The following is a 26037-nucleotide window of genomic DNA, read 5'->3' as shown; positions in this document are numbered from 1 at the left end:
TCCCTGTGCACTGCATATTTTCACACCACCACACTCAACCCTCCTGCAATGCTGTGATCACATCTTCAACAGACGTCTGATCAACTGCTTTCCTCCCTCTGCCACACTGCACTTTAAAAGAACCCCTCTTTTCAAATTTTGTAATCATTTTCTACAGACCCTAAGCAGACTGAGGACTGAAGCCTTTTTCCATACCCTTGAGTGTCCAGAACTCCTGCAGTGCTACTGGAACAGTCACCGTTCTTGTAAAAGAGCTTTACCAGCAGTGCACAATCCTTCATGCAGGCAGCCAATTTGGGCATCTAGGATGCAAACTGAGGAACAACTGTTTGCTGTGCATCTGTTGGTGTGCATACTCGACACGTACAGCGACATCTACTGGTCAAATTTTCATTTTTTTTTCTTTTTTTCCCCTTGGCATTTCCCCCTGCATCAATTATATGCTGTTCAAATTTGACATTCTGAGCAGTGTTTGTCTTTCTACAGTGTTTTGAAACTGGAACTTTAATTATGAACACATTGTACCTCTCCTTTCTCAATCCAACAACTCAGTTCATGGAATCAATATTTGAAATAAGAATAATCGTTAGAAAAATTTAAAGTCACTTACTTTACCCCAAAAAGGTGTCCGTTATTCAGGAACACACATTTTCAATAACTTACAAGCAACTGTAAAAAGTTTAACTGTCAATAAAGTTCAGTTCAGGAACAGCATAAAGGACTTGTTGTTGGCCAACTCCTACTCCACTGATCAGTTTCTTAGGAGAACCTACTGAGGTGTACATGTTACTAGTATAATCAAATAACGTGAGCATTAGGACAATCTGACTTCTGCAAAAATTCACTGCAGTAATATGATCATTCTAAAAAAGTGTTGTAAAATGATTTTTCTATTTGATGATGCACATGGTTTTTTTTTTTTTTTTTTTTTTGGGGGGGGGGGGGGGGGGGCGCACAACGTCAATGGTCATTAGCACCCAGACTACGTTAGGAATGCACCGCGAGGCACAAGTTTAAAACAGCAACTAAAAGGGAAAACACGATAAAAGACAGATTGACAGGCATAGGATTAAAAAAAACAGCATAATCAAATGTCCTTAGACAGGTGTGTCAAGTTGATAAAACGAAGAACGCGAGCAGCTGCTCCTGGGTCATCCGCTAAAATGGCATCTAAAGTACATGGCAGGCCAAGATCAAGACGCAGTGTATTAAAATCCGGACAGGACGTTAAAATGTGGCGGACCGTCAGCAATTGCCCACATGGGCAGAACGGCGCCGGCGCAGCCATCAGCAGATGAAGATGGCTGAACCGGCAGTGTCCAATTCGTAACCGGGCCAAAACGACCTCCTCCCGCCGAGAAGGGTGTGAGGAGGACGTCCAAGCCACGGGAATAGGTTTCAAGGCCCGAAGCTTGTTGTCCATAAGTGCAGCCCAATCGGCATGCCACAGCGAGAAAATGCGCCGACAAATGACCCTGCTACAATCTGATGAAGGGACACAACACGTAGCTGTCCAAGGCTGGAGGACCGCAGCCTTGGCCGCGGCATCTGCAGCTTTGTTCCCAGGGATACCGACATGGCCAGGAACCCACATAAAACTAACCGGAGAACCGTCGTCCACCAGCTGCTGAAGAGAGCGTTGGATCCAGTGCACGAAAGGGTGAACTGGATACGGATCACTGAGGCTCTGGATGGCGCTCAGGGAATCGGAGCAGATGACATAAGCCGAATGTCGGTGACGGCAGATGTAAAGAACAGCCTGGTAGAGGGCAGAGAGCTCAGCTGTGAAGACCGAACAATGGCCATGGAGCCGGTACTTGAAACTTCGTGCCCCGACAATAAAAGAACACCCGACCCCGTCATTGGTCTTAGAGCCATCTGTATAAATGAAGGTCATATTAATGAACTTCGAACGAAGTTCAACAAAACGGGAGTGGTATACCGAACCGGGGGTAACCTCCTTTGGGAGCGAGCTGAGGTCAAGGTGAACGCGAACCTGAGCCTGGAGCCAAGGTAGCGTGTGGCTCTCGCCCACTCTAAAGGTTGCAGGGAGTGAAAAATCAAGGTGTTGAAGGAGGCAACGAAAGCGAAATCCAGGGGGTAGCAGGGCAGAGACATACAACCCGTATTGACGGTCGAGAGAGTCGTCAAATGATGCACGGTTACAGCAGCCTAAGAATTATCATATGCACCTCAGCGAACTGAAAATTTACACTTTTGTGACAAGTTATTTATTACTTTTTAAGTAAAGATCTATTTAAGATTTTTTGACTTATTTCACTTTCATTAAGGACCATTTCATTTGGGATCTGTGAGAGGTATATCAGCATATTTATTTCTCTATGTAAATATTAATTGTTCTACATCCTTTTGAAGCCAAACACAGCCACTATGCACCAAAAACTTAATTCCAAATAACATGTTGCCTACAATGTCAAAGCCTTGAAGCCCAACACAGGCACTAAGCACCAAAAACTTAAATCCAAACAAGATGTTGCCTATAATGTCAAAGCCTTCTGAAGCAGCAAATTACATAATGCAACTTTCTAGTCCTCTTACAATGAGCACAATAATAATGCTACTGGTCTGGAAATATTGGGCGTACCATGTTGCAGTTTGTAATTCAACTGATGTCTCGGCAAGATTTGCACCAGTCTTCAGAATTCATTCTAAAACTGAAGTGCTTTTTAACCCGCTGATCTATACAAGATGAAAGACAGGACGAAAGAACAATAAGGACATGTGCATACATTTGATTATGATCCCAGTCTAAATGGAATTATTGGAGAACCACTCAAGTTATAAAGACATAATATACAAATGTCATTAGAAAAAGAATACGTAAACAATATGACTAACATCATATGGTGAATAAATAGAAAATATATGACAAATTATGATTATCATTTTGAAAATCAGCCGCAGAAATGAGGGGAATGGAGACAGGGACAGCAACGAGATTGTAAAAATTGACAGACTGGACGCAGTGAAGAGATGAATTCTAGAAAAAGATACTTATAATGTGAATATTCTCTCTGTAAACAGCTGCCTGCAAAAAGGATCAACTGGGTTATTAATAAAATATGATCTTCTTGTGGCCATTCCCATTAAATCATGCCTCAGAAATGCAACACACACCACAATAAGAACAAAGTTTTACCCAAATAAAATACTCAGTAGGACTAACAAAATTTCCCAACTATACTTCTCTGTTATGATGACAATGGATGAGCTGGAATTGGTGTGTATCTAGACAACTAAGAACAATAATACATGGCATCAGAGAGATCCAATTTAACCCTTAAGTAACACAGGTAACTGGCCTTGGACTTAATATAGGACAAACAACCCACTGAATTGGTTTTTCTACATTCATAATAGTTTTTTTGATAAGTACAAATACCATTTTCACAGTTCTAAGTCAGTAGGCTTCAGATATCAGTGAACATGTGAGTGATGGTACGAATATTTATCGATGGGCTTCAAGGCACTCGATTTCAGGGCTGGTTTTGTGTGCAGATAGCATTTGTCAGCTGTAGATTTACTCTTCTGATAGAAATGGCAGTAAGTTCAATTCACATCAATTCCTACATTACAGTGTACAAAATCAAAACAAGAATTGTTTGTAAGCACAGTTACAGCTTGTTTTCTTCCAAGCCATATCTGTAAACAAATAGACTGTCATGAATTCAGTTCCTGGTTACACCCAATTTTACTGATTACATGCCACAAAATGCTTCTTCTAATGAAGAATGAATATTGTGGCTAATATTGTTTAAAAATTATCTAGGAAAGGTTAGCTTTTGAGATAATATAAATTATTTCCACTGGCGGTGTACATGTAGGATGTTGCAACATGATAAAACAGTTTATGCACACATTTGAACGTAATAAGTAAATTATTTTCTCACTTTTGGTTGGTTTTTGTAGTTACAGGGGTCATACTGACATTTAAGAACATTTCTTTTTGATCTACAAGAATGACTTCACAGAGACGGTATAGTGTCATGACAGATAAAATTCTGGTTGATCATGTAACAAATTGTTGGGAAGAAGTTACTGCAGAAGATTCTCAATTTGGAGAAGACTCCAATGTCAATGAGGTAGCTAGTATTTCTACAGTAACTAATGGCAAGCTGGGTAACAAAGAGTCTAGTGTACTAATGGGTCAAATATCTGGTACAAATGCAGCAGGTAGGGTACACCGTTTACTGTGCTTGAAGAAGCATTTAATGTAAGTCATGAAACTGACTCTGATACTGAAGTGGGTGCAAACATGGATTTCTATGTAATGTTTAAAGTTGGTTGTGAACGTCAGTGCACTGTGAGATGTCTTGCTCCTAAGGGCACAGGTTTACTAACAAAAGTTGTCATTGTTAATTTCTGCAATTTTTTTCAAACTTTTAAGAACAGATTTTGTGCTCCTGATTCATTAGTAGGAATATTTACCATCCTATAGCTCATGGTGGACTTAGAAATATATAATAAATTGAGTAGTGTTACTGGTTACTATTCCCAAAGACTACACGCTGACACATATTTCACTGTTACGCTAGATAAAACATTTTGTCACTTAAAGGGTTAATTATAATTCCATAGCTGTAAAGTTACTCTCACCAGCATACTTTCCAAAACTCACGGTAAACCATGTTTTCTTGAGTTATACACATTTGTCAAGGTATTATAATTTTGTGACTAACTCCCAAGTGTCTACAAGAATTGCAGTGTTGTAATGCCACCTCTTGATGGGGGAAAAATGAGTGCAATCATAAAACTGATTATTCTTATTTTCTTATTGTACAAGAGTAGTGGTGTTCTAATAAACAGTACTTTTCAGACTAGTCTTTTCTTATGATCTGAAAAGCTTAGGAAAACAGCTTCATATCTATTTACGATAAAATCTGAGACAGTTCTTCTGCCTTGGAAAGTGAAGTTAATGTTGATCTTAAAAGATTTACTTCAGCATTTTATTTTTCCTTCAACACTAAAACATAGTTTCTTCAAAAAGGGAATCAGCATGTTTTAATCAATTGTAATCAGATGTCGAACAAATAATGAAGACGGGAGCCTAGGGCTTCACACCCTATCAGTGAGGAGTTTACCATAGCATGTCAATAGCCTTGAATGCTTCTTACACACTCAAGAGTCACATATGAGAGATTGCAATTGCCTATGTAGTCACAAACCTGATAATTACTTCATTCAAAATAATGTGTTGCATCTTACCCGACTTCGTCATTTCAAACAATATGGTGAATTGTAATTTTAACTAGTAGAGACTACCAGCATGGTGAAAATATGAAAAGAATATCAGTCTAGCCATCTACCTGCAAGTATCTGTTCTCAGCATGCCACTTATGTTATGAATGTGAATTACTTTCTCAGTGGTAAGTATGGTCACTAACATGTTGTCGGAAATTAATGGAGTATGTGTCTCAGCACCACTTTTGACTACATAATCATTGTAATATCCTTGATGCATTCATAGTTCCCCTTGGCAAACAAGTAATGTTCACTTTGCATTTTTATGTCTCTCTTGTATTCCACATTAAAAAGTTCAGACATACTCAAGCAATGACAACACTCGTAAACAGTGAACACACAGTTGTGGGTTACTTTCTGGTACAGGCAACGTGGTAATACAGTGTTGGTCAAAGATGCTGCATACTGATTTTTGCACAACTTCCATTATCTAGTCAGCTGCTCCTGATCCCTCCACAATCCCATTTCCTAGGTCAGCATTTGTTTGAATGTTGCACATATCCTAAGAAAACAGTGACTGTCTGTATCTAAAAAATGAAACAGACATCATGAAATAATACAACAGTGTGACACAATGTGTGTTGCACTGCCCAGTTTGGCTGGCCTTGGTGGCCGAGCAGTTCTAGGCGCTACAGTCTGGAACCGCGCGACCGCTACGGTCACAGGTTCGAATCCTGCCTTGGGCATGGATGTGTGTGATGTCCTTAGGTTAGTTAGGTTTAAGTAGTCCTAATGCTCAGAGCCATTTGAACCATTTTGAACTGCCCAGTTTCTCTACACTGTTCAAGTTTTCTCCAAGAAGCAAGAATGGCTGGAAATCAATTGAATGTGATTTTTCACAACCTTGTAATTACCCGAACTGTTTGGGTGCAGTAGACAGCAAACACATACAGATCGAGATGCCTGCAGACAGTAGCTCATATTACTGTAACTGTAACAATTGTTTAGTACTGTAACACTTCCAACAGATAATGCCAGTTATAAATTTATTATGGTTGATGCCGGAATGAATGATCATATGTCAGACAGAGCAGAGATATTATTTTCTTTGGAGACACTGTTTTATCAGAACCTGCTGACATATCAGCTGCAGCTGCCCCAGGGAGGGGCACCTCCAAATAATTCACTATGTTTGTCTTTTGTATTTGTTGGGGATGATACATTCTAACTGCAATAAAATGTCATTACGGACCAAACATCACATGCCAGCATTGAAATGTACCACCCATTTCTCCTAAGAGTCATAAAACACATTTTCTTTCTTGTTTCAGCATATACTTGTGATTTCATTTTTGGAATGTGCAGGAAGTGTCACTGCCCAAACAAATATCCCTCATTATGTTGCTCATGACACTCAATGTCTATAGAACATGTATGTTGCTTTATAGCTACAAACAAAATGATTTTTTTTCCCCACATGACCATTCCATTCAATGAAATGGTCAAAATTAGTCTACTGTGATATTCTGTTACCTGAAATGTATTAACAGAGACAGTTAAACACAAAGAATAACCAGTTCAGAGGCTGTGACTTAGTAGTGTTGCTGCATTGCAGTAGCAAATGGTGCAGTATAGGCCAGCAACAAGATAAACCAAGTCGGGCAAGGAAGACACGGGGAACACATTAACTGATCTTTCAGGGCCTTTTATACACTGAAGAGCCAAAGAAAGTTGTACACTTGCCTAATATAGTGTAGCGCCCCCACCAGCACGCAGAAGTGCCGCAACATGACGTGGTATGGATTCTACTAATGCCTGAAGTAGTGCTGGGGGGAACTGATACATAAAGATTGCAGGGCTGCCCATAAATCCATACAAGTATGATGGTGTGGAGATATCTTCTGAACAGCACATGGCAAGGCGTCCTAGATATGCTCAGTAATGTTCACGTCTGGGGAGTTTGGTGACCAACGGAAGTGTTTAAACTCACAAGGAGTGTTCCTGGAGCCACTCTGGTATTGTACTGTCCTGCTGGAATTTTCAAAGTCTGTCGGAATGCACGTGATCAGACAGGATGCTTACATATGTGTCACCTGTCCAGAGTCGTATCTACATGTATGAGAGGTCCTATATCACTCCAACTGCACACGTCGCATCTCCAACAGCTTGAACTGTCACCTGCTGACATGCATGATCCATGGATTCATGAGGCTGTCTCCATACCCGTACATGTCCATCTGCTCAATACAATTTGAAATGAGACTCATCCTACCAAGCAACAAGTTTCCAGTCATCAACAGTCCAATGTTGGTGTTGACGAGCCCAGGTGATGCATAAAGCTTTGTGTCATGGAGTCATCAAAAGTACAAGAGTGGGCTCTCAGCACTGAAAGCCTATATCTATTATGTTTTGCTGAATGATTCACATGCTGACACTTGTTGATGACCCAGCATTGAAATCTGCAGCAACTTGTGGAAGTGTTGCACTTCTGTCACGTTGAACAATTCTCTTGCATTGTCGTTGATCCCATTCTTGCAGGATCTTTTTCTGGCTGCAGCAATGACAGAGATTTGATGTTTTACTGGATTCCTGATATCCATGGTACACTTGTGAAATTGTCATATGGGAAAATCCCCACTTCATCGCTACCTCAGACACGATGTGTCCCATCGCTCGTGTACCAACAATAACACCGGGGTCAAACTCACTTACATCTTGAAAACCTGCCATTGTAGCAGCAATAACCAATCAAACAACTGCACCAGACACTTGTCGTCTTATATAAGCGTTGCCGGCCACAGTGTCATTTTCTGCCTGCTTACGTATCTCTGGATTTGAATATGCATGCCTATACCAGCTTATTTGGCACTGATCCGGACGATACAGCTTGTTACAGTGTCATTTTTACACATTTTTGTGCAGCGGCCTGGTGTTTTTGTTGCCCCATCTCATGTGGTAGTCCATGCCATGTCGACTATCACCTACTGACGTGCAGCAGCACTACTCGATCACTGCTGGAGTTACTTTTTGGGTTTTCCTTTACGTGTTAATACATATGGTTATCTAGATGTTGTACTAGGCTTATTTTGGACAGCTCTGTTGAAGTGATACACCAAATATCATTTAAAAACATTTTCTTTGTTACAAGGAACAACCTGATGTGACTGACTGACACTGGGGGTTACAAAAAATTGATAAACTGTATTTCTGTATTTCTTTTATCTGACTCAGTCCAAACATTGCATAAATTAGAAAGAGAGAGAGAGAGAGAGAGAGAGAGAGAGAGAGAGAGAACTGCAACAATTTAGTGAAAAACTGAAGCTTGTGATGTGTTTCAAGATAAAATGAGAATGAAAGTCACCAACAGCAGCAGTGCCGCAATGCTCCTCACTGGATGCTACTGAGTCAGCTACAAAATTCAAATGGTGCGCAGCCTCCTATGCAGACTATAGCCCACCTTCCCCCCACCATGCACACAGAGGGCATATAAGGGCACTGCCAGGCATCTCCCGCAGATTCCTCTTCCAACAGGAATCACTTACCAGGGGGTGAGCAATCTGGACAACCAGAACCGAATGACCTACTTTGCAATTTAAACCTCTTAAGAAATTTGTAAAGTATTACCCTTGAGAGAGCAAGAAAAACATTTACATTAGAGATCTGCTACTTTTCATACTTCTGGAAGTGTGGCCAGGTATTTTTAGACTTGTTTTCAGATGAAAAGAAGATTGTTTGTTGCAATTACAAAAATGGTTCAAATGGTTTTAAGCACTATGGGATTTAACATCTGAGGTCATCAGTCCCCTAGACTTAGAACTACTTAAACTTAACTAACTTAAGGACATCACACACATCCATGCCCAAGGCAGGATTCGAACCTGCGACCGTAGCAGCAGCGTGGTTCTGGACTGAAGCACCTAGAACCGCTCGGCCACAGTGTTGCAATTACAATGGATCATATTCTCAGTGCACTACAGGGTAGCATATTACAGATTCGTCTGATGCCAACTATTGTCAATAGCTCCAGTTGCAAACTTGGGTATGTTTTCTTGCCCAATGTAAATACTTATGCGTCAGACCCAACTGGTCCCTTGGTGTATGTGTGAGTTGAATATAATGACATAAAAGAAGTGACAGCTACAGCAAAATTCCAAAGCAGGGAAGGATTAGATATGTGGATCTGAAAACTTTGAACTTCCTACTTGGCAAACAGGCTTCACCATGGATCCATGAGTAAAAGTGCATGTGGTAGCTAAGCTTGCAAAGCAGTGATGTTAAACATTGTTAAAGAACCAACTGTTGCTTGAGATGGGATACTTTTTCCTCATTTCAAATGTAGCCTATCTGTCAAAGCAGTTCACTAGACACTGAATGAATGAAGAATTTATCTGGTAGATTAATAACAAGGATAAAGTGGTGTGGTTCTCTTTTAAAAATGGGATAATACATAAACTTTCTAAACAACAAAAGAGCAGACAATAGTGCACACATTATACATTTTCTCTACAGTCACCAGGACAAGTTTCACGAGAATCCCAAGGCTGTTACTAACAAACAGGGAGAGTGATTCCAACAATAGTTTTATTTTAAGTAACAGCATTATCAAGGATTATAGATGAAGAATATAGTCTGACTACTACAGTAATGAATATCGCATGTCACTCTCCCCCATTTTCTTCTCATGACTTTAATTCGGTTTATACCAATATTTCACTGTCTCAGAATCAGTTTTAAACTGGTACAAGTTTGCTACGATAACACTGTACCATATACTCATTAGGAGATAAAATGGATGGCCATTATTTCCTTCCAGGAGATCTGTTTACCTTTTCCAAACTTTTCCTACCTGTCCCTATTTCCTCTCTGGGGAAGGAACTAACAGTTACAAAAGGGAGTTACAGGTTTTTTCTTTACTTTCTCTTTTCTACTTATAAATCTATCAACAGTACTTGGGATTTTGCCTCCTGATGATAACTACAAGGGTCACTCCAAAAGAAATGCACACTTTTTTTTTTTTTTAAATCCATCTTTTATTCTACACGTTTGAAAGTTTTACAGTGTGTAGATACATCCTTTAGGAACAATATTTTCATTTCTCCACATAATTTCCATCCCCCTCAACTGCCTTACGCCATCTCGGAACCAGCGCCTGTATACCCGCACAGTAAAATTTTGGACCAACCTGTTGGAGCCACTGTTTGGCAGCGTGCACAAGGGAGTCATCATCTTCAAACCTTGTTCCATGAAGAGAGTCTTTCAGTTTTCCAAAGAGATGATAGTCATAAGGAGGCACGTCGGGACTGTAAGGCGGGAGCCACGTCAGGACTGTAAGGCGGGTGTTTCAGTGTTGTCCATCCGAGTTTTGTGATCGCTTCCATGGTATTTTGACTGACATGTGGCCGTGCATTGTCGTGCAACAGCAAAACACCCTGCTTCTGCCGATGTGGTCGAACGCAACTCAGTTGAGCTAGAAGTTTCTTCAGTGTCATCACATATGCGTCAGAATTTATGGTGGTTCCACTTGGCATGATTTCCACAATCAAGAGTCCTTCGGAATCAAAAAACACCATAGCCATAACTTTTCCAGCAAAAGGTGTAGATTTGAATTTTTTTTTTTTTCCTTGGGTGAATTTGCATGATTCCACTCCACTGATTGCTTCTTCATCTCTGGTGACAAATGATGGAGCCATGTTTCATCACCTGTCACAATTCTTCCAAGAAATTCATCTCCACCATTCTCGTACTGTTCCAAAAGTTCGGTGCATACTGTTTTTCGTGTTTCTTTGTGAGCCACTGTCAACATCCTGGGAACCCACCTGGTACAAACCTTTTTAACGCCAACACTTTCAGTATTCTGCAAATACTACCTTCCCCCTATCCCAACGTAGCGCGACAATTCGTTCACTGTGACGTGTCTGTCAGCAGTCACCAATTCGTTAACTCTCTGCACATTGTCTGGGGTGTGTGCAGTACGAGGCCTGCCACAGCGAGGACAATCCTCAATATTGCCATGCCTGCTTTCGTCATGTAACCTGCTTGCCCACCGACTAACTGTACCGCGATCGACAGCAGCATCTCCATACACCTTTTTCAACTTCTTGTGGATGTTTCTCACTGTCTCGTTTTCACAGCACAAGAATTCTATGACAGCATGTTGCTTCTGATGAACGTCAAGTGTAGCAGCCGTCTTGAAGACATGCTGTGATGGTGCCACTCACGGGAACAGGTTGAACTAAGTTTGAAAACAAGCAGGAAGGATGTATGTACACACCGTAAAACTTTCACACATGCAGAATGAAAACGGTATTTTTACAAAAATAGTGTGCATTTCTTTTGGAGTGGCCGTCGTATTAGTGTGATTTAAGAAAATATACCTTTTAGCACCGAACATGGGAAAGACACAACCAAAAAGCTTGTAGAGCAGGTTGTACTGAGACATAAATGTTAAGAAAAAATTCGATATGCTGTGCCATTCTGAGTTATTTAGCATTGAAATTAGCCAATCAGGGCATTGCGCGCTCACATTTAAGCAGCCTGCCAAGGGCAGTGTGGTGTTGCTCAATGAGTGGTTTGTTTGGTTAGCTGAAATTTGAATTTGTACACGCGATGACCTGAATGGCTAACTTCAATGCTAAATAACTCGGAAACAGTGCAACATATTTAATTTTTTCCTTAAGATTTGTGTCTCAGTACAACCCGCCCTACAAGTGTTTCAGACATTTTCTGACCACCCTGTATAAGGCGTAGTGAAATGAAAATAATACAGAGAGAAAAAAGTAAGCGAACTGTTTATTATTTCAAAATTAATCACCATAACTATGGGCCCACCCACATGTTGCCACAGATGTTTCAGCTATGCTGCGGAAGTTTCACTGGGAATCCATTACACATCCTCTATATAGTTCCAATCTCTCAACATGCAATTTCCATATTTTTGGAGTGATTTGCTTCAGACAAATATATACAATCATGGTTCCTTAAGCAACTGTAAACATTTCTCCATGAAGGCACTGACCGTCATGACTCACAGACAGATTAATGTATTAACACTCTAGCCATCAGCAATTTTGCGATTTTTTTGTACAAAATCGCGAGGCGTTTTATTCGATAATTAGAACAGTTATAAGGACAGAATGATAGGAATGTAACAAGAAAACCAGAACCTGAGTTGAATTTTAACTGACATTTAAAGTAAATAATGTGGGGCATTCAAGGTTATAAAAACAAAATAAGTATTCATAAATCTTCTAATTTTGTATGTCTTAAAGCAAGGTTCCACACACAAGCTACAGAATATGGAGACAAAATTGCTGTCGTATGTGAGTGAGACTGATGAACATGTAAAACGCAACTCCCAATGTTTCCGACTGGAAAATAGCAACATCTGTTGTTCTGGGGGGGGGGGGGGGGGGGGGTAGCAGCCTACAATGTTCCAGAGCAAGAGAAAAGTATTCAATGGGATGGGAAAATCATGACTTCCGATGTGCAAACAGAGTAGAAATTACATCAAACATGACAATTGTGGGCACCGCATAATTTTCCAGAAAAAGCTAAACGCACACATCTGCTTTGCCTGCAGGTGGAGGGTTAACAGTTATGGTGATTACTTTTGAAGTAACAGAAAAGTTTACTGATTTGTTTTCCATCTGTCCCATTTTCATTTGACTGCCCCTTATATTTTCTATTGCAGCAGATTCTTTACCCAGAACCCCACCATAAGATAGAGAATGTGCTTCACAAAAATAATATGATGTTGAAAATGTACACTTTCGCTTGCTATCTTTTACCACTAGCTACCTGCAATGGCAGTAAATACATATGGAGGGACTCTCCCTTTGATAAATGCTTAGGAATCAATATGTGGTACATTATCAATGACCAACAATATGAAATGTAATCTCTGGAATTATTTACAATATTTGCATCAGCAGCTACAACACTAAGGAGGACTAGTCTCTGAAGCATCAGAGGAGTTACAAAAACTCACATTTTCTCAAGGAATAGAAATTTGAAGGGCATTGACAACTATTGTAAATTGGTAAAAGTTAGTAATGTTATTGGAGAGGTGTCCATATTATGGAAGAAGAGGAAGAAAATGAGAATTAAGGTGTAACATCCTGAAACTGATGTAATTAGACACAAAGCACAATTTTCTTCATGATCTAAAACAGGTAAGGTTGAGTGTTTGCATCAGATTTGACCCTCTCCTCCTCCATTTCGGTAGCAAAAAAACCTAACACATCACTTCACAAGTATATGTTGCAGTTAGCCAGTCCACAGAGTAACATGTTTAAACATAATTATCATACACAGATATGAGAAGTAATGGTATACCACCACTTATGCTAACACTTTAGTATTTTCATACATATGGGTGTACATATTCCTGTGCTGTAATTTTCATTTTACATACAGTTCCAAAATAACATATGATAAATTCAACTGAAGATGTACCTTCAAAGACTGGTTCACTACATTCTAATATTTCATTTTCTCTGCATGTACTCTGTGAAGGGAAGGTGTGATGTTCACAAAATCAACACAAAAAACACTTCTAACACTGCCTGGTTCAATGTCTTCTAACACCTGTCAGTTAAACAAATTTAGCATAGAGAATGCATTTCCCCTTCAATACCTAAAGATTCATTACAGGCATTCTGGATTCTGTGAACTGCTGGGGTTGCATATCATATAGTCACTTGTAACCAATTTTGTCTGCTAAATCATTATTTATGTTCTATGAAGCCCCATAATGTGTCAGAGAGACCCTTTACTGGCAATTCAAATAAAAATTACAAGTAACAATAGTCAAGAAGTGTTCAATTTTAACATACAACTACACAGAGGCACAGAGATAAAATGGTTATTTATTAGAGAACTATGAACTTCAAGCAAATTTTTCAGGACGTACCTCATAAGCAAAACTGGTGTATAACAAGTGCAAAAGACATGAATCACTTACTAAGACATTATTAATAAAGTAACAGCAACATGAACCAAATCTTAATTTGGATGGTGTGATGAGAATTTGATATGCCACAGTTCATTAGAATTAGAGCCTAGTATGTTATTACTTGATTCAGTTTAAAACTAAACCCCACAAAAACACACAGTATCAAAAGTTCTAATTTGTAATTATACATTTAAGAGCATTTTATATGAATACAAGAGTAGCTGCAACCAAACCTTAAACAATTCATTACCAAAACATGATTAAACACGACTACGGTAAAAGTCTATGATTGTCATTTATCAAATGTAAAATTTCACTCCAGGTATGAAACCTGTATAAACTGGAGACATAGCTTCACAGTACAATCTGACACACTCAAGTCTTGCTTTCCACGTTCAGTTAAGGAATACTATAAAAGGAAATGCCACAATTTACCCCAAATATTTTAACATAATGATAAGATGCAAGTACATAATTTATGAGAACCCTAATCTAGATTACAGTTTTCAAGAATACAAGTGAGAAGTCCGATCAGATTACAGCACTGCCTCACTTTTTCCTTCATCCACTGACTCATTCAATCAACCGCACACTGTATTCCTAAATCCCATAATGAAGGAGTGCATTCAAGGATGCAGAATGGGTCAAAATATACATTAATTGGTAGTAGCAACCACTAAGGCTATTTCTGTAACATATAGTAACAACAAATTATGGCCATTGCATATCTACCCACATTGATAACTATAGGAGTCAATTCTAGATTACTCCGTATTTTGAAAAGGGCAGCTACAGTACTTTAAAAAAGCCACTGCTCCTTCTCTCACATTACTGAGCTGTTGTTTTATCAAATACTTCAAATGTAGTACTCATGTAACTCAACACAGAATAATGTCAGCGGTCTATGTACTAGCAAAGTTAAAACTTGCTTAATACACACAGAGTTACACAGAATTTTCATCCCTGTGTCCAAAAACTTAAATTTTATGATACGCTAATAAACTAATCTGTCTTTGAATATCGGAGGATTTTTAATTTCCTGCCTAATATCTACCCAGCAACCTGTTTTAGACTTTTACACCAGATTATAAAACTCCATTCACAGTGACACATAGTCTAGTTTCGCTTGGCCCAAGTATAAGATGTTGGAAGCAAAAGCTTGTGATCGGCTCATAGCACACTGGTTACTGAGACAAACCCCGCTTCTTCCTCCCAGAGCAATCAGCTTATAGCTTATAACTGACACATAATGGATTAATGCATCATATAAGTGACACAGAAGTTTATGGTGAGTCACTACAGTGACCAGGTAAAGCCTTTTCGCTCATTTCTGTATACAATATTAACAATCACTATGTACAACACTGAAGACAGATCAACAATATATTACACAATGACCACTCATTGCTATGGCACACAATACCGTTAAGTAGCTAAGACTGGCAATGATCACAAACATTCCAGAGCGGCACAATGTCAGCCACCTTTCACGAACCACCAAGGTGCCAAGATAAGAGTGTGTGATCAGTATATAGAAATTATTTTTACTTCTAGTGTTGTGGCTGAGGACTGCTCAGTTGATCACAAATTCACTCTTGTTATTTACCACATATACTTAACGAGTAAATGTACTGGCACGTAACTGTTAGGAATCCCTTGGCCCCTAAAGAGGCTACTGCAAGACATTTGGTTATCAATTTCACACAATGTTCTTTCGGCACCCTTCTATAGAACAAACATTTTTTTGACCTTAGCTGCAATGCCTCATTTCCTTCAACTTCATAGTTTATTTCACATACATTCACTGAGCATAAATTCACAACAAGCTGATACTTGAACTAAATAAATGAATTGTCATGAAGGTAAGTCAATAAACTGAATTTTTTCTCAAGACGGCAGAAAACTGTAAACTAATGTTTTGTAATGAGGAGCAATCACACGTATTTCAAAATATACTGGCAGAAATGGAAAGCGCTAGAACACCTTGACGGAATGCTACCAAACTTGTACTGCAGTATTTCCACATCTGTGGGATAAGTTAATAAAATGTTCATCTTTATGTGATCATATTTTCAGAAGGGGAAAAAAGTCATTCCTAAAAATGAAGAATGGCATGAGTACATGACTGCCATTGGGTGTGTCTATGGTTACTGGAACTTCACAGATGAAGATCACCAACATGCACCCCACCGGTCATGCACTTTCAGTTTATCTCCATCTTTCAGACTTTTAGAAAAGGTAAACCCATTGTTAAGAGTGACATGGGGACATCATACCAACATATTGCACAGAAATGCAATGACAGCAAAATGAGTGACTACAAGATGGACTTGGGACAACAGTGCGGCAAGGAGAGTAGGCACTGGACTTTCCAGAATAAATAGACCATGAGTAAATTGTAGAATCATTCCACTGGCACCGACAAATGACAATCTGGGAAGAGCTTACAGACGGAGTATAACCACAAATCATCAGGAACAGATCACTGGAAACTGGACTGATGTATCGTTTTGGTATGCTGACACCATACTACACAATACAGAGACTTGCATGGTGTACAGCCAGTGTCAACTGGGACATTGAGTAGCTTTCTATGATGTAGCGATGAGTCTCACTTCTGTTAGTAGCAGTCAGATCAACACAAACGTGTCTATAAAAGGCCTGGTGAAAGGTTACAGGAAGTAACATTTCTCAAAAGCATAACTGTAACTACTGGAGTAGTGATGTGGGTAGCTACTGATATGACAATAAGTCTGATTCAGCAATTGTTAAAGGAAGACTGAATACTTGCCGGTGTGGTAATAATGGTAAACCCTATTGTCAAACCCTACATGACCAAGGTATCAAATGGCATATTACAGCAGGATATGCAAGACACCACACTGCAGTTGATACCACAAACACCTTGATAAATGAAAGGATCCTTGACTGGTCTGCTCAGTCCCCCACTTTGTCACCCATATAGCATGTCTGCGATGTTGTGGGATTAGATTCAGTTTTCATTCCATGGAGCCAAAAAATGAGATGATTATCTCATATCAGCCTCCAGCTGGAAAACTTCATGAACTGACACAAAATTGGGTTCAGTCATGGTAAGAAAACTCTTATGATGACATTTGGAGGCTCTTTGCTTCAACGATGTCTCTATTCATTGAAAATTCGGGAAATAATTTTAACAGCCTTGCTGCTATTAAAGTAACAAATTCTTTGTGCAGTACCAACAGAACAAAAATGAAAAAATATGTACTCCCTTGCCAACAACAGTCACATTATTTCTTAACGGTCAGTGTATGTGGAGTGGGGGACTTGCAAATGTGTGTTTATCAACATTAAGATTAAATTTAAATGTCATCAGAAAAACAAGTCACTCACATAAAATAACTAGCAGAAATTGCAGGACTTTATTACATAATTACATACATACAGGTAAGTCACTGCTCACCATATAGAAGAGATCCTGAGTGAAAGGTATATGGAAAGAACAATCATCTGCATTTATGGCCCTTTCTATGTGCATGAAACCTACTCAGCACCTCTTCTATTTGGTGAGCAGTGCTTTAACTTCATATACATAGTCAATCATGCAAAGTATGAAGTCAAATATGTTCCAAAAACTGTACTGTTTATGTAAATCAATCAACATATTTGACTTCATAACAAGCAATCATAAGCACATTCCACAGAACATGCGAGTAACTAATTACCTACAAAATCAGAAGAACTGGAACACGTTAAAAAACCTGACAAGACCTAAGAATTTTATGAATACAACATCCTATTGTGCACTTCTTGAACATGCAAATGATTTTCTATTCACTGCTGAAGCAAAATGAAACAAGGAACTGGGGTTGACCGAAGTGTCCGATACCACCAGTCGGCTTTGACACGTAACGTAAGGCTGTTGTGACATGTGACGTCACAACTGTGCGGAATTTAATTTTTGAGAGTGGCATGTTTGTAGGTGTCATTTTGATGTGATCGGTGGTGGTCTCTGGTGGTGTGTTAGGTGATGTTTTTGGTTTAGTTTGCGTGTGTGGCGTGTTTATGGGTGGTGTATTGTTGTGGTCGGTGGTTCTCTCTGGTGGTGTGTTTATGGGTAGCGTGTTATATGGCGTATGGGGTTCATTTGCATGATAACACTGCACATGTGTGGTATCGGGACTGTGCTTTTAGCGGAATATTTATCAGTGAGTTAACAATTTTAGTTTTGTTATTTCAATGTTATTCTAGTTTTTTTTCTGTTCGCTGTGTGTGAATTTTGGTAAATTGCTTTTTTTATGTCTTTGGTAGGTATGGGTATGACTGACAAGGTCAACAGTTCTCGGTTGTCGGCAATGATGAGGGATAGTGCATTGCCTCTAATAAAATTTCTTCAACTATTCGGATTTTTGGATGAAGTCGTGAAGTGTTCAGTATGTCGTGAAGAAATGAGGCTTACTGAAGTTCCGGTGTCTCGGACCGGGGATTACTGAACGTGGAGATGTCGTAAGGATAACAGGTCAAGGGAAGTGTTCGATTCCAATTTGGTTGGTTTGTTGTGTTTTTTGAGGTAGTGATGACTGTGGACGTGGTTGTAGTTTTGGGTTTTATGATTTGGTATTGGTAGTTTCTGTTGACCTATATAGGTCAAGGGAAGTGTTCGATTCCAATGTGTAGTTGTGGCTGTGGGTGTTCCGATATCAGGAGTTGCTGTTGAGCTATATAGGTCAGGACAAGTGTTCAATTCCAATTTGTGGGATCGGGAGCTGCTGTTGAGCTATAAAGGTCAAAGGAAGTGTTATCTGTGGGATCAGGAGCTGATGTTGAACTATATAGGTCAAGGGATGTGTTCGATTCCAATTCCTGGGATCGGGAGCTGATGTTGAGCTATATAGGTCAAGGGAAGTGTCCAATTCCAGAGGATATTGTGTTTAGTGGTATTTGGGGAGTTTTGGTTGGCTCTGAGCACTATGGGACTCAACTGCTGAGGTCATTAGTCCCCTAGAACTTAGAACTAGTTAAACCTAACTAACCTAAGGACATCACACACACCCATGCCCGAGGCTGGATTCGAACCTGCGACCGTAGCGGTCTCGCGGTTCCAGACTGCAGCGCCAGAACCGCGCAGCCACTTCGGCCGGCTTGGGGAGTTTTGTGTTGTCGGTTTCTTCATCATTTTGTGTCATTTGGCATCATGATGTGTGTCTAAATTTGTTTATATTTACTTTTTCCCCACCCAAAAACCCCCAATTTCCCATGCCTGTCCCGTTAGCTTCATTAGGTTTCTTGTGGAACGTGTGTGTGTTGGTTTTTCAATGTATTTTCATATTTGTGGTCATGTTTACGTAACGACGTCACAGGCGCCATATTGGAGTCATCGTGTATGGTCGTTTCCGCCATATCTGTGACGTCATGGGTCAAAGCAGACGGGTGGAATCGGACGCTTCTGTATTTCCAGGAGCTGTATTATTACAATTAGATTTACTGAACAAAGTTAAAATGATGATAGTAATATCAATATTTGGAAGGCAATTAAACATGTTGTGGACTGTAGAGAATCTGTATTTATTAAAATTGCATTCTTTAGTTTGTCTGGTAATTAATATTTTCTGTCAAGTGATTGTGGTAATAAGTTTCCCACACGTTCAGTCATTACACCATTAACATATGTAACTGCATTTCATACTCTTTCTGAACATTATTTTTTGTTCAGTGTATTTAGGCCACGTCATTAATACACAGAAACTTTTACTAAAAATCCATCAAACATTCTGTACTTCCACAACTCCCGTACAATTTACTTTTGGCACACTGTACACAGAAATTGCACATTTATTGCCAATAGGTGATGTCAGGGGAAAAAGGTTGGGTGTGTTCCTATTAGGGAGTATATTTGAGGGGATTTTATGGGATAGCTCTGGTATACACCTTACAGCAAAAGGGAGTCACCAAAATCCTTGACCAGAGCTGGCACCATAAATTATCCTTCTTATGAAGTTTTAACACAGTGTGAGTCTTACTATATTCAAAAATGTCTCCATTCTGAACTCGTCGTTGCTAATTCTTCTCCATCCTCCAACTTGCAATGTGGAGCTACCTTATTATTTATCCATCACTTTCGAGAGCTTCCTCCCTGTCTTCTTCCAGTTGGTCAATAACACATACTGAGGTGACAAAAGTAATGGGATAGCAATATGCAAATATACAAATGGTAGTTATGTCTCATACACTAGGTATAAAATGGAAGTGCACTGGTGGAGCTGTCATTTATACTCAGGTGATTTATGTGAAAAGGTATCCAACGTGATTATGGCCACATGATGGATATTAACTGACACTGAATGCAGAACAGTAGTGGGAGCTTGTAATGGGTCGCCCTTTTCTAACATTACCTTTTTTTTTTTTTTTTATAGAAATAACCGATACCATTTATATTATCGAATCTTGTATAGGTGAACATTATCACAGTTGTTTAACTAAAAGAATTTCATATGATTTTGTATATGATGTATTATATATCAGGTTAAAATGTATAGAAGGAAATTAAGTTGTTACAATTGATGCAAACCATATAAGTTAAATATATATAAAGAAAATCACATAATAACGAGAAAATAGCCAAAGGCAGGAAAACAATTCCAATCCCCTCAGCAAAAGCCAAACAGGGATTAGATGCTAATTGTTTACTATTTGCTAATCCTTTACTATTTGCTAATCCTTTACTATTTGCTAATCCTTTACTATTTGCTAATCCTTTACTATTTGCTAATCCTTTACTATTTGCTAATCCTTTACTATTTTCTCCAAGATGTGTTGCAATTTTGTTATTATTGGAGCCTAATATATGTTCATGATGACAGCAGGCTGCATGCAACATTAGCATTATACAAAGTATGAATCTGAATATAATGAATAGCAGATGGTCTCACATTTTATGGAGCTACAGTTGCGAAGTAGTTTATACTGATCTTGTTAAAAGACATTACAAGTTTTGTCAGAAGAAGAATACCAATAAAATAGACAAGGATACACTAAACTAGCAGATCTAGCCATTCTGTTTGTTATGCTACAATTTGCAACAGTCTTTAAGCATCCAAATTCTGCTAGAAGACAGCTTCTGAAAATCAACTAGTTACAGCAGACTAATCTGAAACTCATAATTTTGCAGTTGCAAAGTTATACAAAAAACACTGAGGCACAAAGAAGATTTACATGAATTTCAAGATAATTGTCTTTATACAATCAATGCCATGACTTAACTAGCTACCAGAAAATTACAATTCAGATTTGAAAATGGATCTTACCACTCAAATTTTTCAGTTCTGTTATAGGCCTAAACATGTAAAAAATGAAAGCTGCAGAATATTAGATACAGCTCTTTACATTTGTTAAGGAAGTGTTAACCAAGAAAAAAATTATTTTTCTCACAATTATTCAAAATGTGGACTGCAATTCCTTTCAAAGAATTGAAATTGACTACAACCTACATGAATCTTATATGTACAGGAATAGTGAAAATAGATTCTGAATTGTTTGAACATAGGCCCCACACAGAGTTCATTACTGACATCACATGTCTTTTCACTTTGACGTTTATTGAATGCAAATACTCTTTGTGAATGTACAGAGGTGCCCCCAAATAGCCTACATGCCACAGAAGGTGCAGCACAGACACTTTCAAGACTTTTTCAGTGGAGATTCTTCTGAAAGTGCACACAGCGGTAATCAATCGCTGAACAAGACTGAATGGGATACATCCTAAAATGCTATTCATCTATCTCCAGTCCTAAGAAGTAAAAATGCTCTGCTTCCCTGATTATCTAACATACTACTACTACTACTAATGATGATGATGATGATGATGATGAGAGCGCTGTGCTGAATACATCTCCCTCCATATCTCCTCAACATATACGTACTCAGCAGGCCACCATAAGGTGCGTGGTGAATGGTACTTTGTACCACCACTAGTTTTCTTTTCCTGTTCCACTCACAGATAGAGTAAAGGAAAAATAATTATCTATATGCCAACAGATGAGCACTAATTTCTTGTATCTTATCTTTGTGATACTTACACTAAATGTTTGTCGGCAGTAGTAGGATCGTTCTGCAGTCAGCTTCAAATGCCGGTTCTCTAAATTTTCTCAAGAGTGTTTCTTGAAAAGTACAACACCTTCCCTCCACAGATTCCCATTCAAGTTCCGGAAGCACCTCCATAATACTTTAAATGTATTTTGAAACTATCACTAACAAATCTAGCAGCCCCCCCTCTCAATTGCTTCAATGTCTTCCTTTAATATGATGTGTTGCAGATTCCAAACAATCTAGCAGTACTTGAGAATAAGTTGTACTAGCATCTTACATGCAGTCTCCTTTACAGATGAACCACAGTTTCCTAAAATTCTCCAAATAATGAGACATCTATTGGTTGAGAACGACACAGTGGTCGGTCGGTACCACTGGGACTTCAAAGGCCTGTATGAGTGGAGTTTTGTCAGATACCTATGCCACAAACTGTGAACACTGCGTTTCCTTATAGTTGCACGAAAATCTAGTGTTCGCTACTAAAAGGATGTGGCCATTAATTGGTGTGTACAACTCTGATAGGTAGCAAACAAGCTTCATTTTCCCACATAAAAGATATAACAGAGTGATAACACTATCTTTTGTCCTCGTTCTTTCCCTACTGAGATCTCACTACACCCTGTATAATGTATTTATTCCCCCTGTAAGATCATATTTTAACATGTGTTGTAGTATTGTCTGTAGTGAAATTCTGTGTGTGTGTTGAGACTGCACAATTTTACTGTGCTTCATATCATAATACAGCCATTAGCTATCCAAACTGTTTTTGTAACAATTCAGACTGGAATTCCAAATTTTAAAGAAAGCAATGAAGGTTTGTACAAGTGTGTTATACTTGTCATCCATATTGGTTGTATTGCAGACCTTGTGCCTTGATCTTCAAGATAGGCTTTTACGATCTGTGTTGCAAGTGGACCCACAGAAACACATTTTTTGTTTACCAGTATATGATGAGACTACGCATTGATTAATTTCAGTTTTAATAATTGTGCACTGTTTCTTTTTCGCAATGTTTTCATCACTCTATGAAGAGTGTATCTTTGACTGTGCTACTGTTTATATGTAGCCTAGTATGAAAGTATAACAAATGTACAAGTTTGAAAGACCTGTGAAAATTAACATTTTCATGGGGTAAAATCTTGTCTAAAAGTTAGTAAGCCTAATGAAACCTGTGTAAAAGTTACTTTGATGCCTTGATCTGTAAAATGTGCAGCCAAGGGGGGAACAAAAAAATCTATAGCCTGAACTATGAGATCTGTACAGGACCATTATATTTTTTTCCTTCAAAATTAAAACACCTCTGTACAGTCTTTAAATATTTATTCTGCACAGTGTTCCACATTTTTACAATGCATGGCTCTACAATCAAGCAATGGATGTGTAGCAAGGCATTTGTTGAATAGTCAATATTGTGATTCCACCAATATTCAATGTTTTTGACCAACATTCTTGAGAAAAATGTGAATTCACAAGATACTACATTCTTTAAACCTGCTCAGCTTGCCTATTCATTGCTCATATTTTAGAAAAGTTGTACTACTACAAGAATATTTTCTTTATATAAAACATGGGAGAGATGAAGCTCCTACCACACAAGCGTTTTGACACTGAACCTTTTATTCATATGGTAACAATATATTGGTACATTTATTTACTTATTTATTTCATGTTCAACTTGTGAGAGCTGAGTTGACTGTTGTAATACACCATTTAAGGTATTAAGTGACATAATGCTATTTGTAAATATCCACTGGTTATAAATTAATGATCAACAGCCCATTCACAAACATAATTTTGAATCATTACCTAGATTGTGCATATGGTATGGATATTTCCCATCATATCATACTATTTTTACTTCCTCTGTTATATTTTGGATGCAGGGTGACGGCTAAACATTATTTAACTGTATCCCCAGGGTGACATAGAAATGCATTTAGCCCTATATTCAATACACTACATCCCTCCCTATATACAATGTACATCCTGCAGAAATTCCAAAACTTTCACTTTGTTCTATTCAGGTTTGTTCCCCCATTGTTAACTGAGTGGCAAACTACTTTTAGTCACAAAGCATACTTGAGCTGCTGCTTCTTCAAATAAACTACAACTGTGCATGGTTCTTAAATGTAGCATGTATTTTCACTGGAGCTTTTACACCCACATAACACCAGAGACTGAAGGAAGGGTTTGTTCAAATGCATCAACTTTATACCCAAACAAGTGGTGACAGTTCCTTATGGCAGCTTAGTCTTGACTGAAGTGTTAAATGTGTATGTTCGTAAGTCCAAGAAACCAAACATTTTTAAAAATTGATTTACGACGAGCAACTTTATTATTAACGTTGTATTTTATAAACTACAAATTAGTTGGAACTTTATTTGAACTTCAACTTGCATGAAACCAGTATTCACACCACAGATAAACGAGGACAAAAGAGTATTCACCAGCTGTGTACTATAAAGAGGTGTGTAATTCTTACACTGAAAGTATTGTGGTAAAAGATGTACAAGTGTTTCCACGAATGAAAATTAAATGGAAGAATATGCCAGCTGATAAACAGTTTGCACCCTACACTTAATAATACAGAAATTTGGCACTTGCTAAAATTATAAACATAAGTCACTGTGGCCTCATTCTGCCCTTTGGTTGAAAAAATACTTCAATTCAGTAGATAACTTTGAACAGATAAGTATTCAAAATGACGAAAACATGGTTAAAACTGAATACTGTCAGTTGCTATTACACTTAGACTACAATTTATCATTAACTTGTATTTGTGAGTAATTGACCTTAACTTCTCAACGAAGTAAACATAAACATAAAACGTAAGTAATTGCGTTCAATCATGAAATGTTTAACAAGTTGTGAAATACGCTCTCTTAAATGTTTAAAACATGAGTCCTAATCAGATGAATCCATTATTTACAAATCACTTATTGCTAATTTTGACATTATCGACACTACCAGACTGTAAAATAGAGTTTGAAATTCTGATACCAATATACTTACAGGCATAAAAACGGCAAAGTTTCCTCACATCAAACACTTCCCTGCCATAACCTGAATCACACACTGTAACAATATATTAAGAGTTCGTCCAAATTTTGCTAGTCTTAAATGAGACGGAATCACAGACACAAAAACGTCATCTACACGCCGTAAAGCTTGTGATACATTGTCTCACAGGGGAGTGAGTACTAAATCACATAGCTTATTGACAGAATATAATTACACCACAGCGGATAAATTACGAGGGGGTTCAGCAACCCCATCGTTTCATGTAATCCGTCTTTCGCCATTCATTCGGAACTTATTCAACAATAACAAGAAACATACACGCACAAAAAAATCAATAAAACTTTAGAACCGATATTAATAACTTAACATATCCGCTACGCACATCAGCCATTTTCATTCGGGGTAACCGAGGTCGGTGGTCCAGCGTTATTGGCAGCGTACTTTCATCAAAGAACTAAAACACACGGTTGAAACTTGAAACGAACCGATATTTTGCATCAAAATTTGTATGACTGCCGAAGTTACGAATAGATCGGGGTCGTTAAGTTTAAACATGATTCTTGAAATCTAATATCTCGTAATCTAATCATTGCTATGTTCAAGTGTAAAAGAGAACGAAATGGTAGTAACCATGAAATTTACTTGAGCGTAAAAAGTATACTGACGCGTAGAAATTTCAATACTGGTACTGTGCGCTAGGAGCTGAATTACTCTGTTAAACATGAAAGGAGATTGCAGATTTTAGATACTGAAGAATTAATTTCCATTTGAAGGAAGAAAGGAAGGTTACTGTTTAA

General features: G+C 38.4%; 1 protein-coding gene across 3 annotated transcripts in view; it reads right to left on the bottom strand.

The window, feature by feature from the left end:
- The window catches only part of LOC126470526 (serine/arginine repetitive matrix protein 2), a 293467-nt gene extending 267793 nt beyond the window's left edge, over positions 1-25674 (bottom strand). For all 3 annotated transcript variants that reach the window (XR_007586229.1, XR_007586230.1, XM_050098445.1), the window contains exon 1: positions 25623-25674. Coding sequence is in view for 1 of the 3 variants with exons in the window: in XM_050098445.1 (XP_049954402.1) it covers positions 25623-25624 (2 nt within the window). In the remaining 2 variants the exon portion in view is untranslated. The remainder of the gene's footprint in view (positions 1-25622) is intronic.
- Between the last annotated feature and the right edge of the window lie 363 nt (positions 25675-26037).

This window comes from Schistocerca serialis, chromosome 3 (assembly GCF_023864345.2).
Source record: "Schistocerca serialis cubense isolate TAMUIC-IGC-003099 chromosome 3, iqSchSeri2.2, whole genome shotgun sequence".
In the NCBI taxonomy this organism is placed as follows: domain Eukaryota; kingdom Metazoa; phylum Arthropoda; class Insecta; order Orthoptera; family Acrididae; genus Schistocerca; species Schistocerca serialis.
The sequence above is the reverse complement of the archived record's forward strand: the minus strand, read 5'-3'. Positions and strand labels throughout refer to the sequence as shown.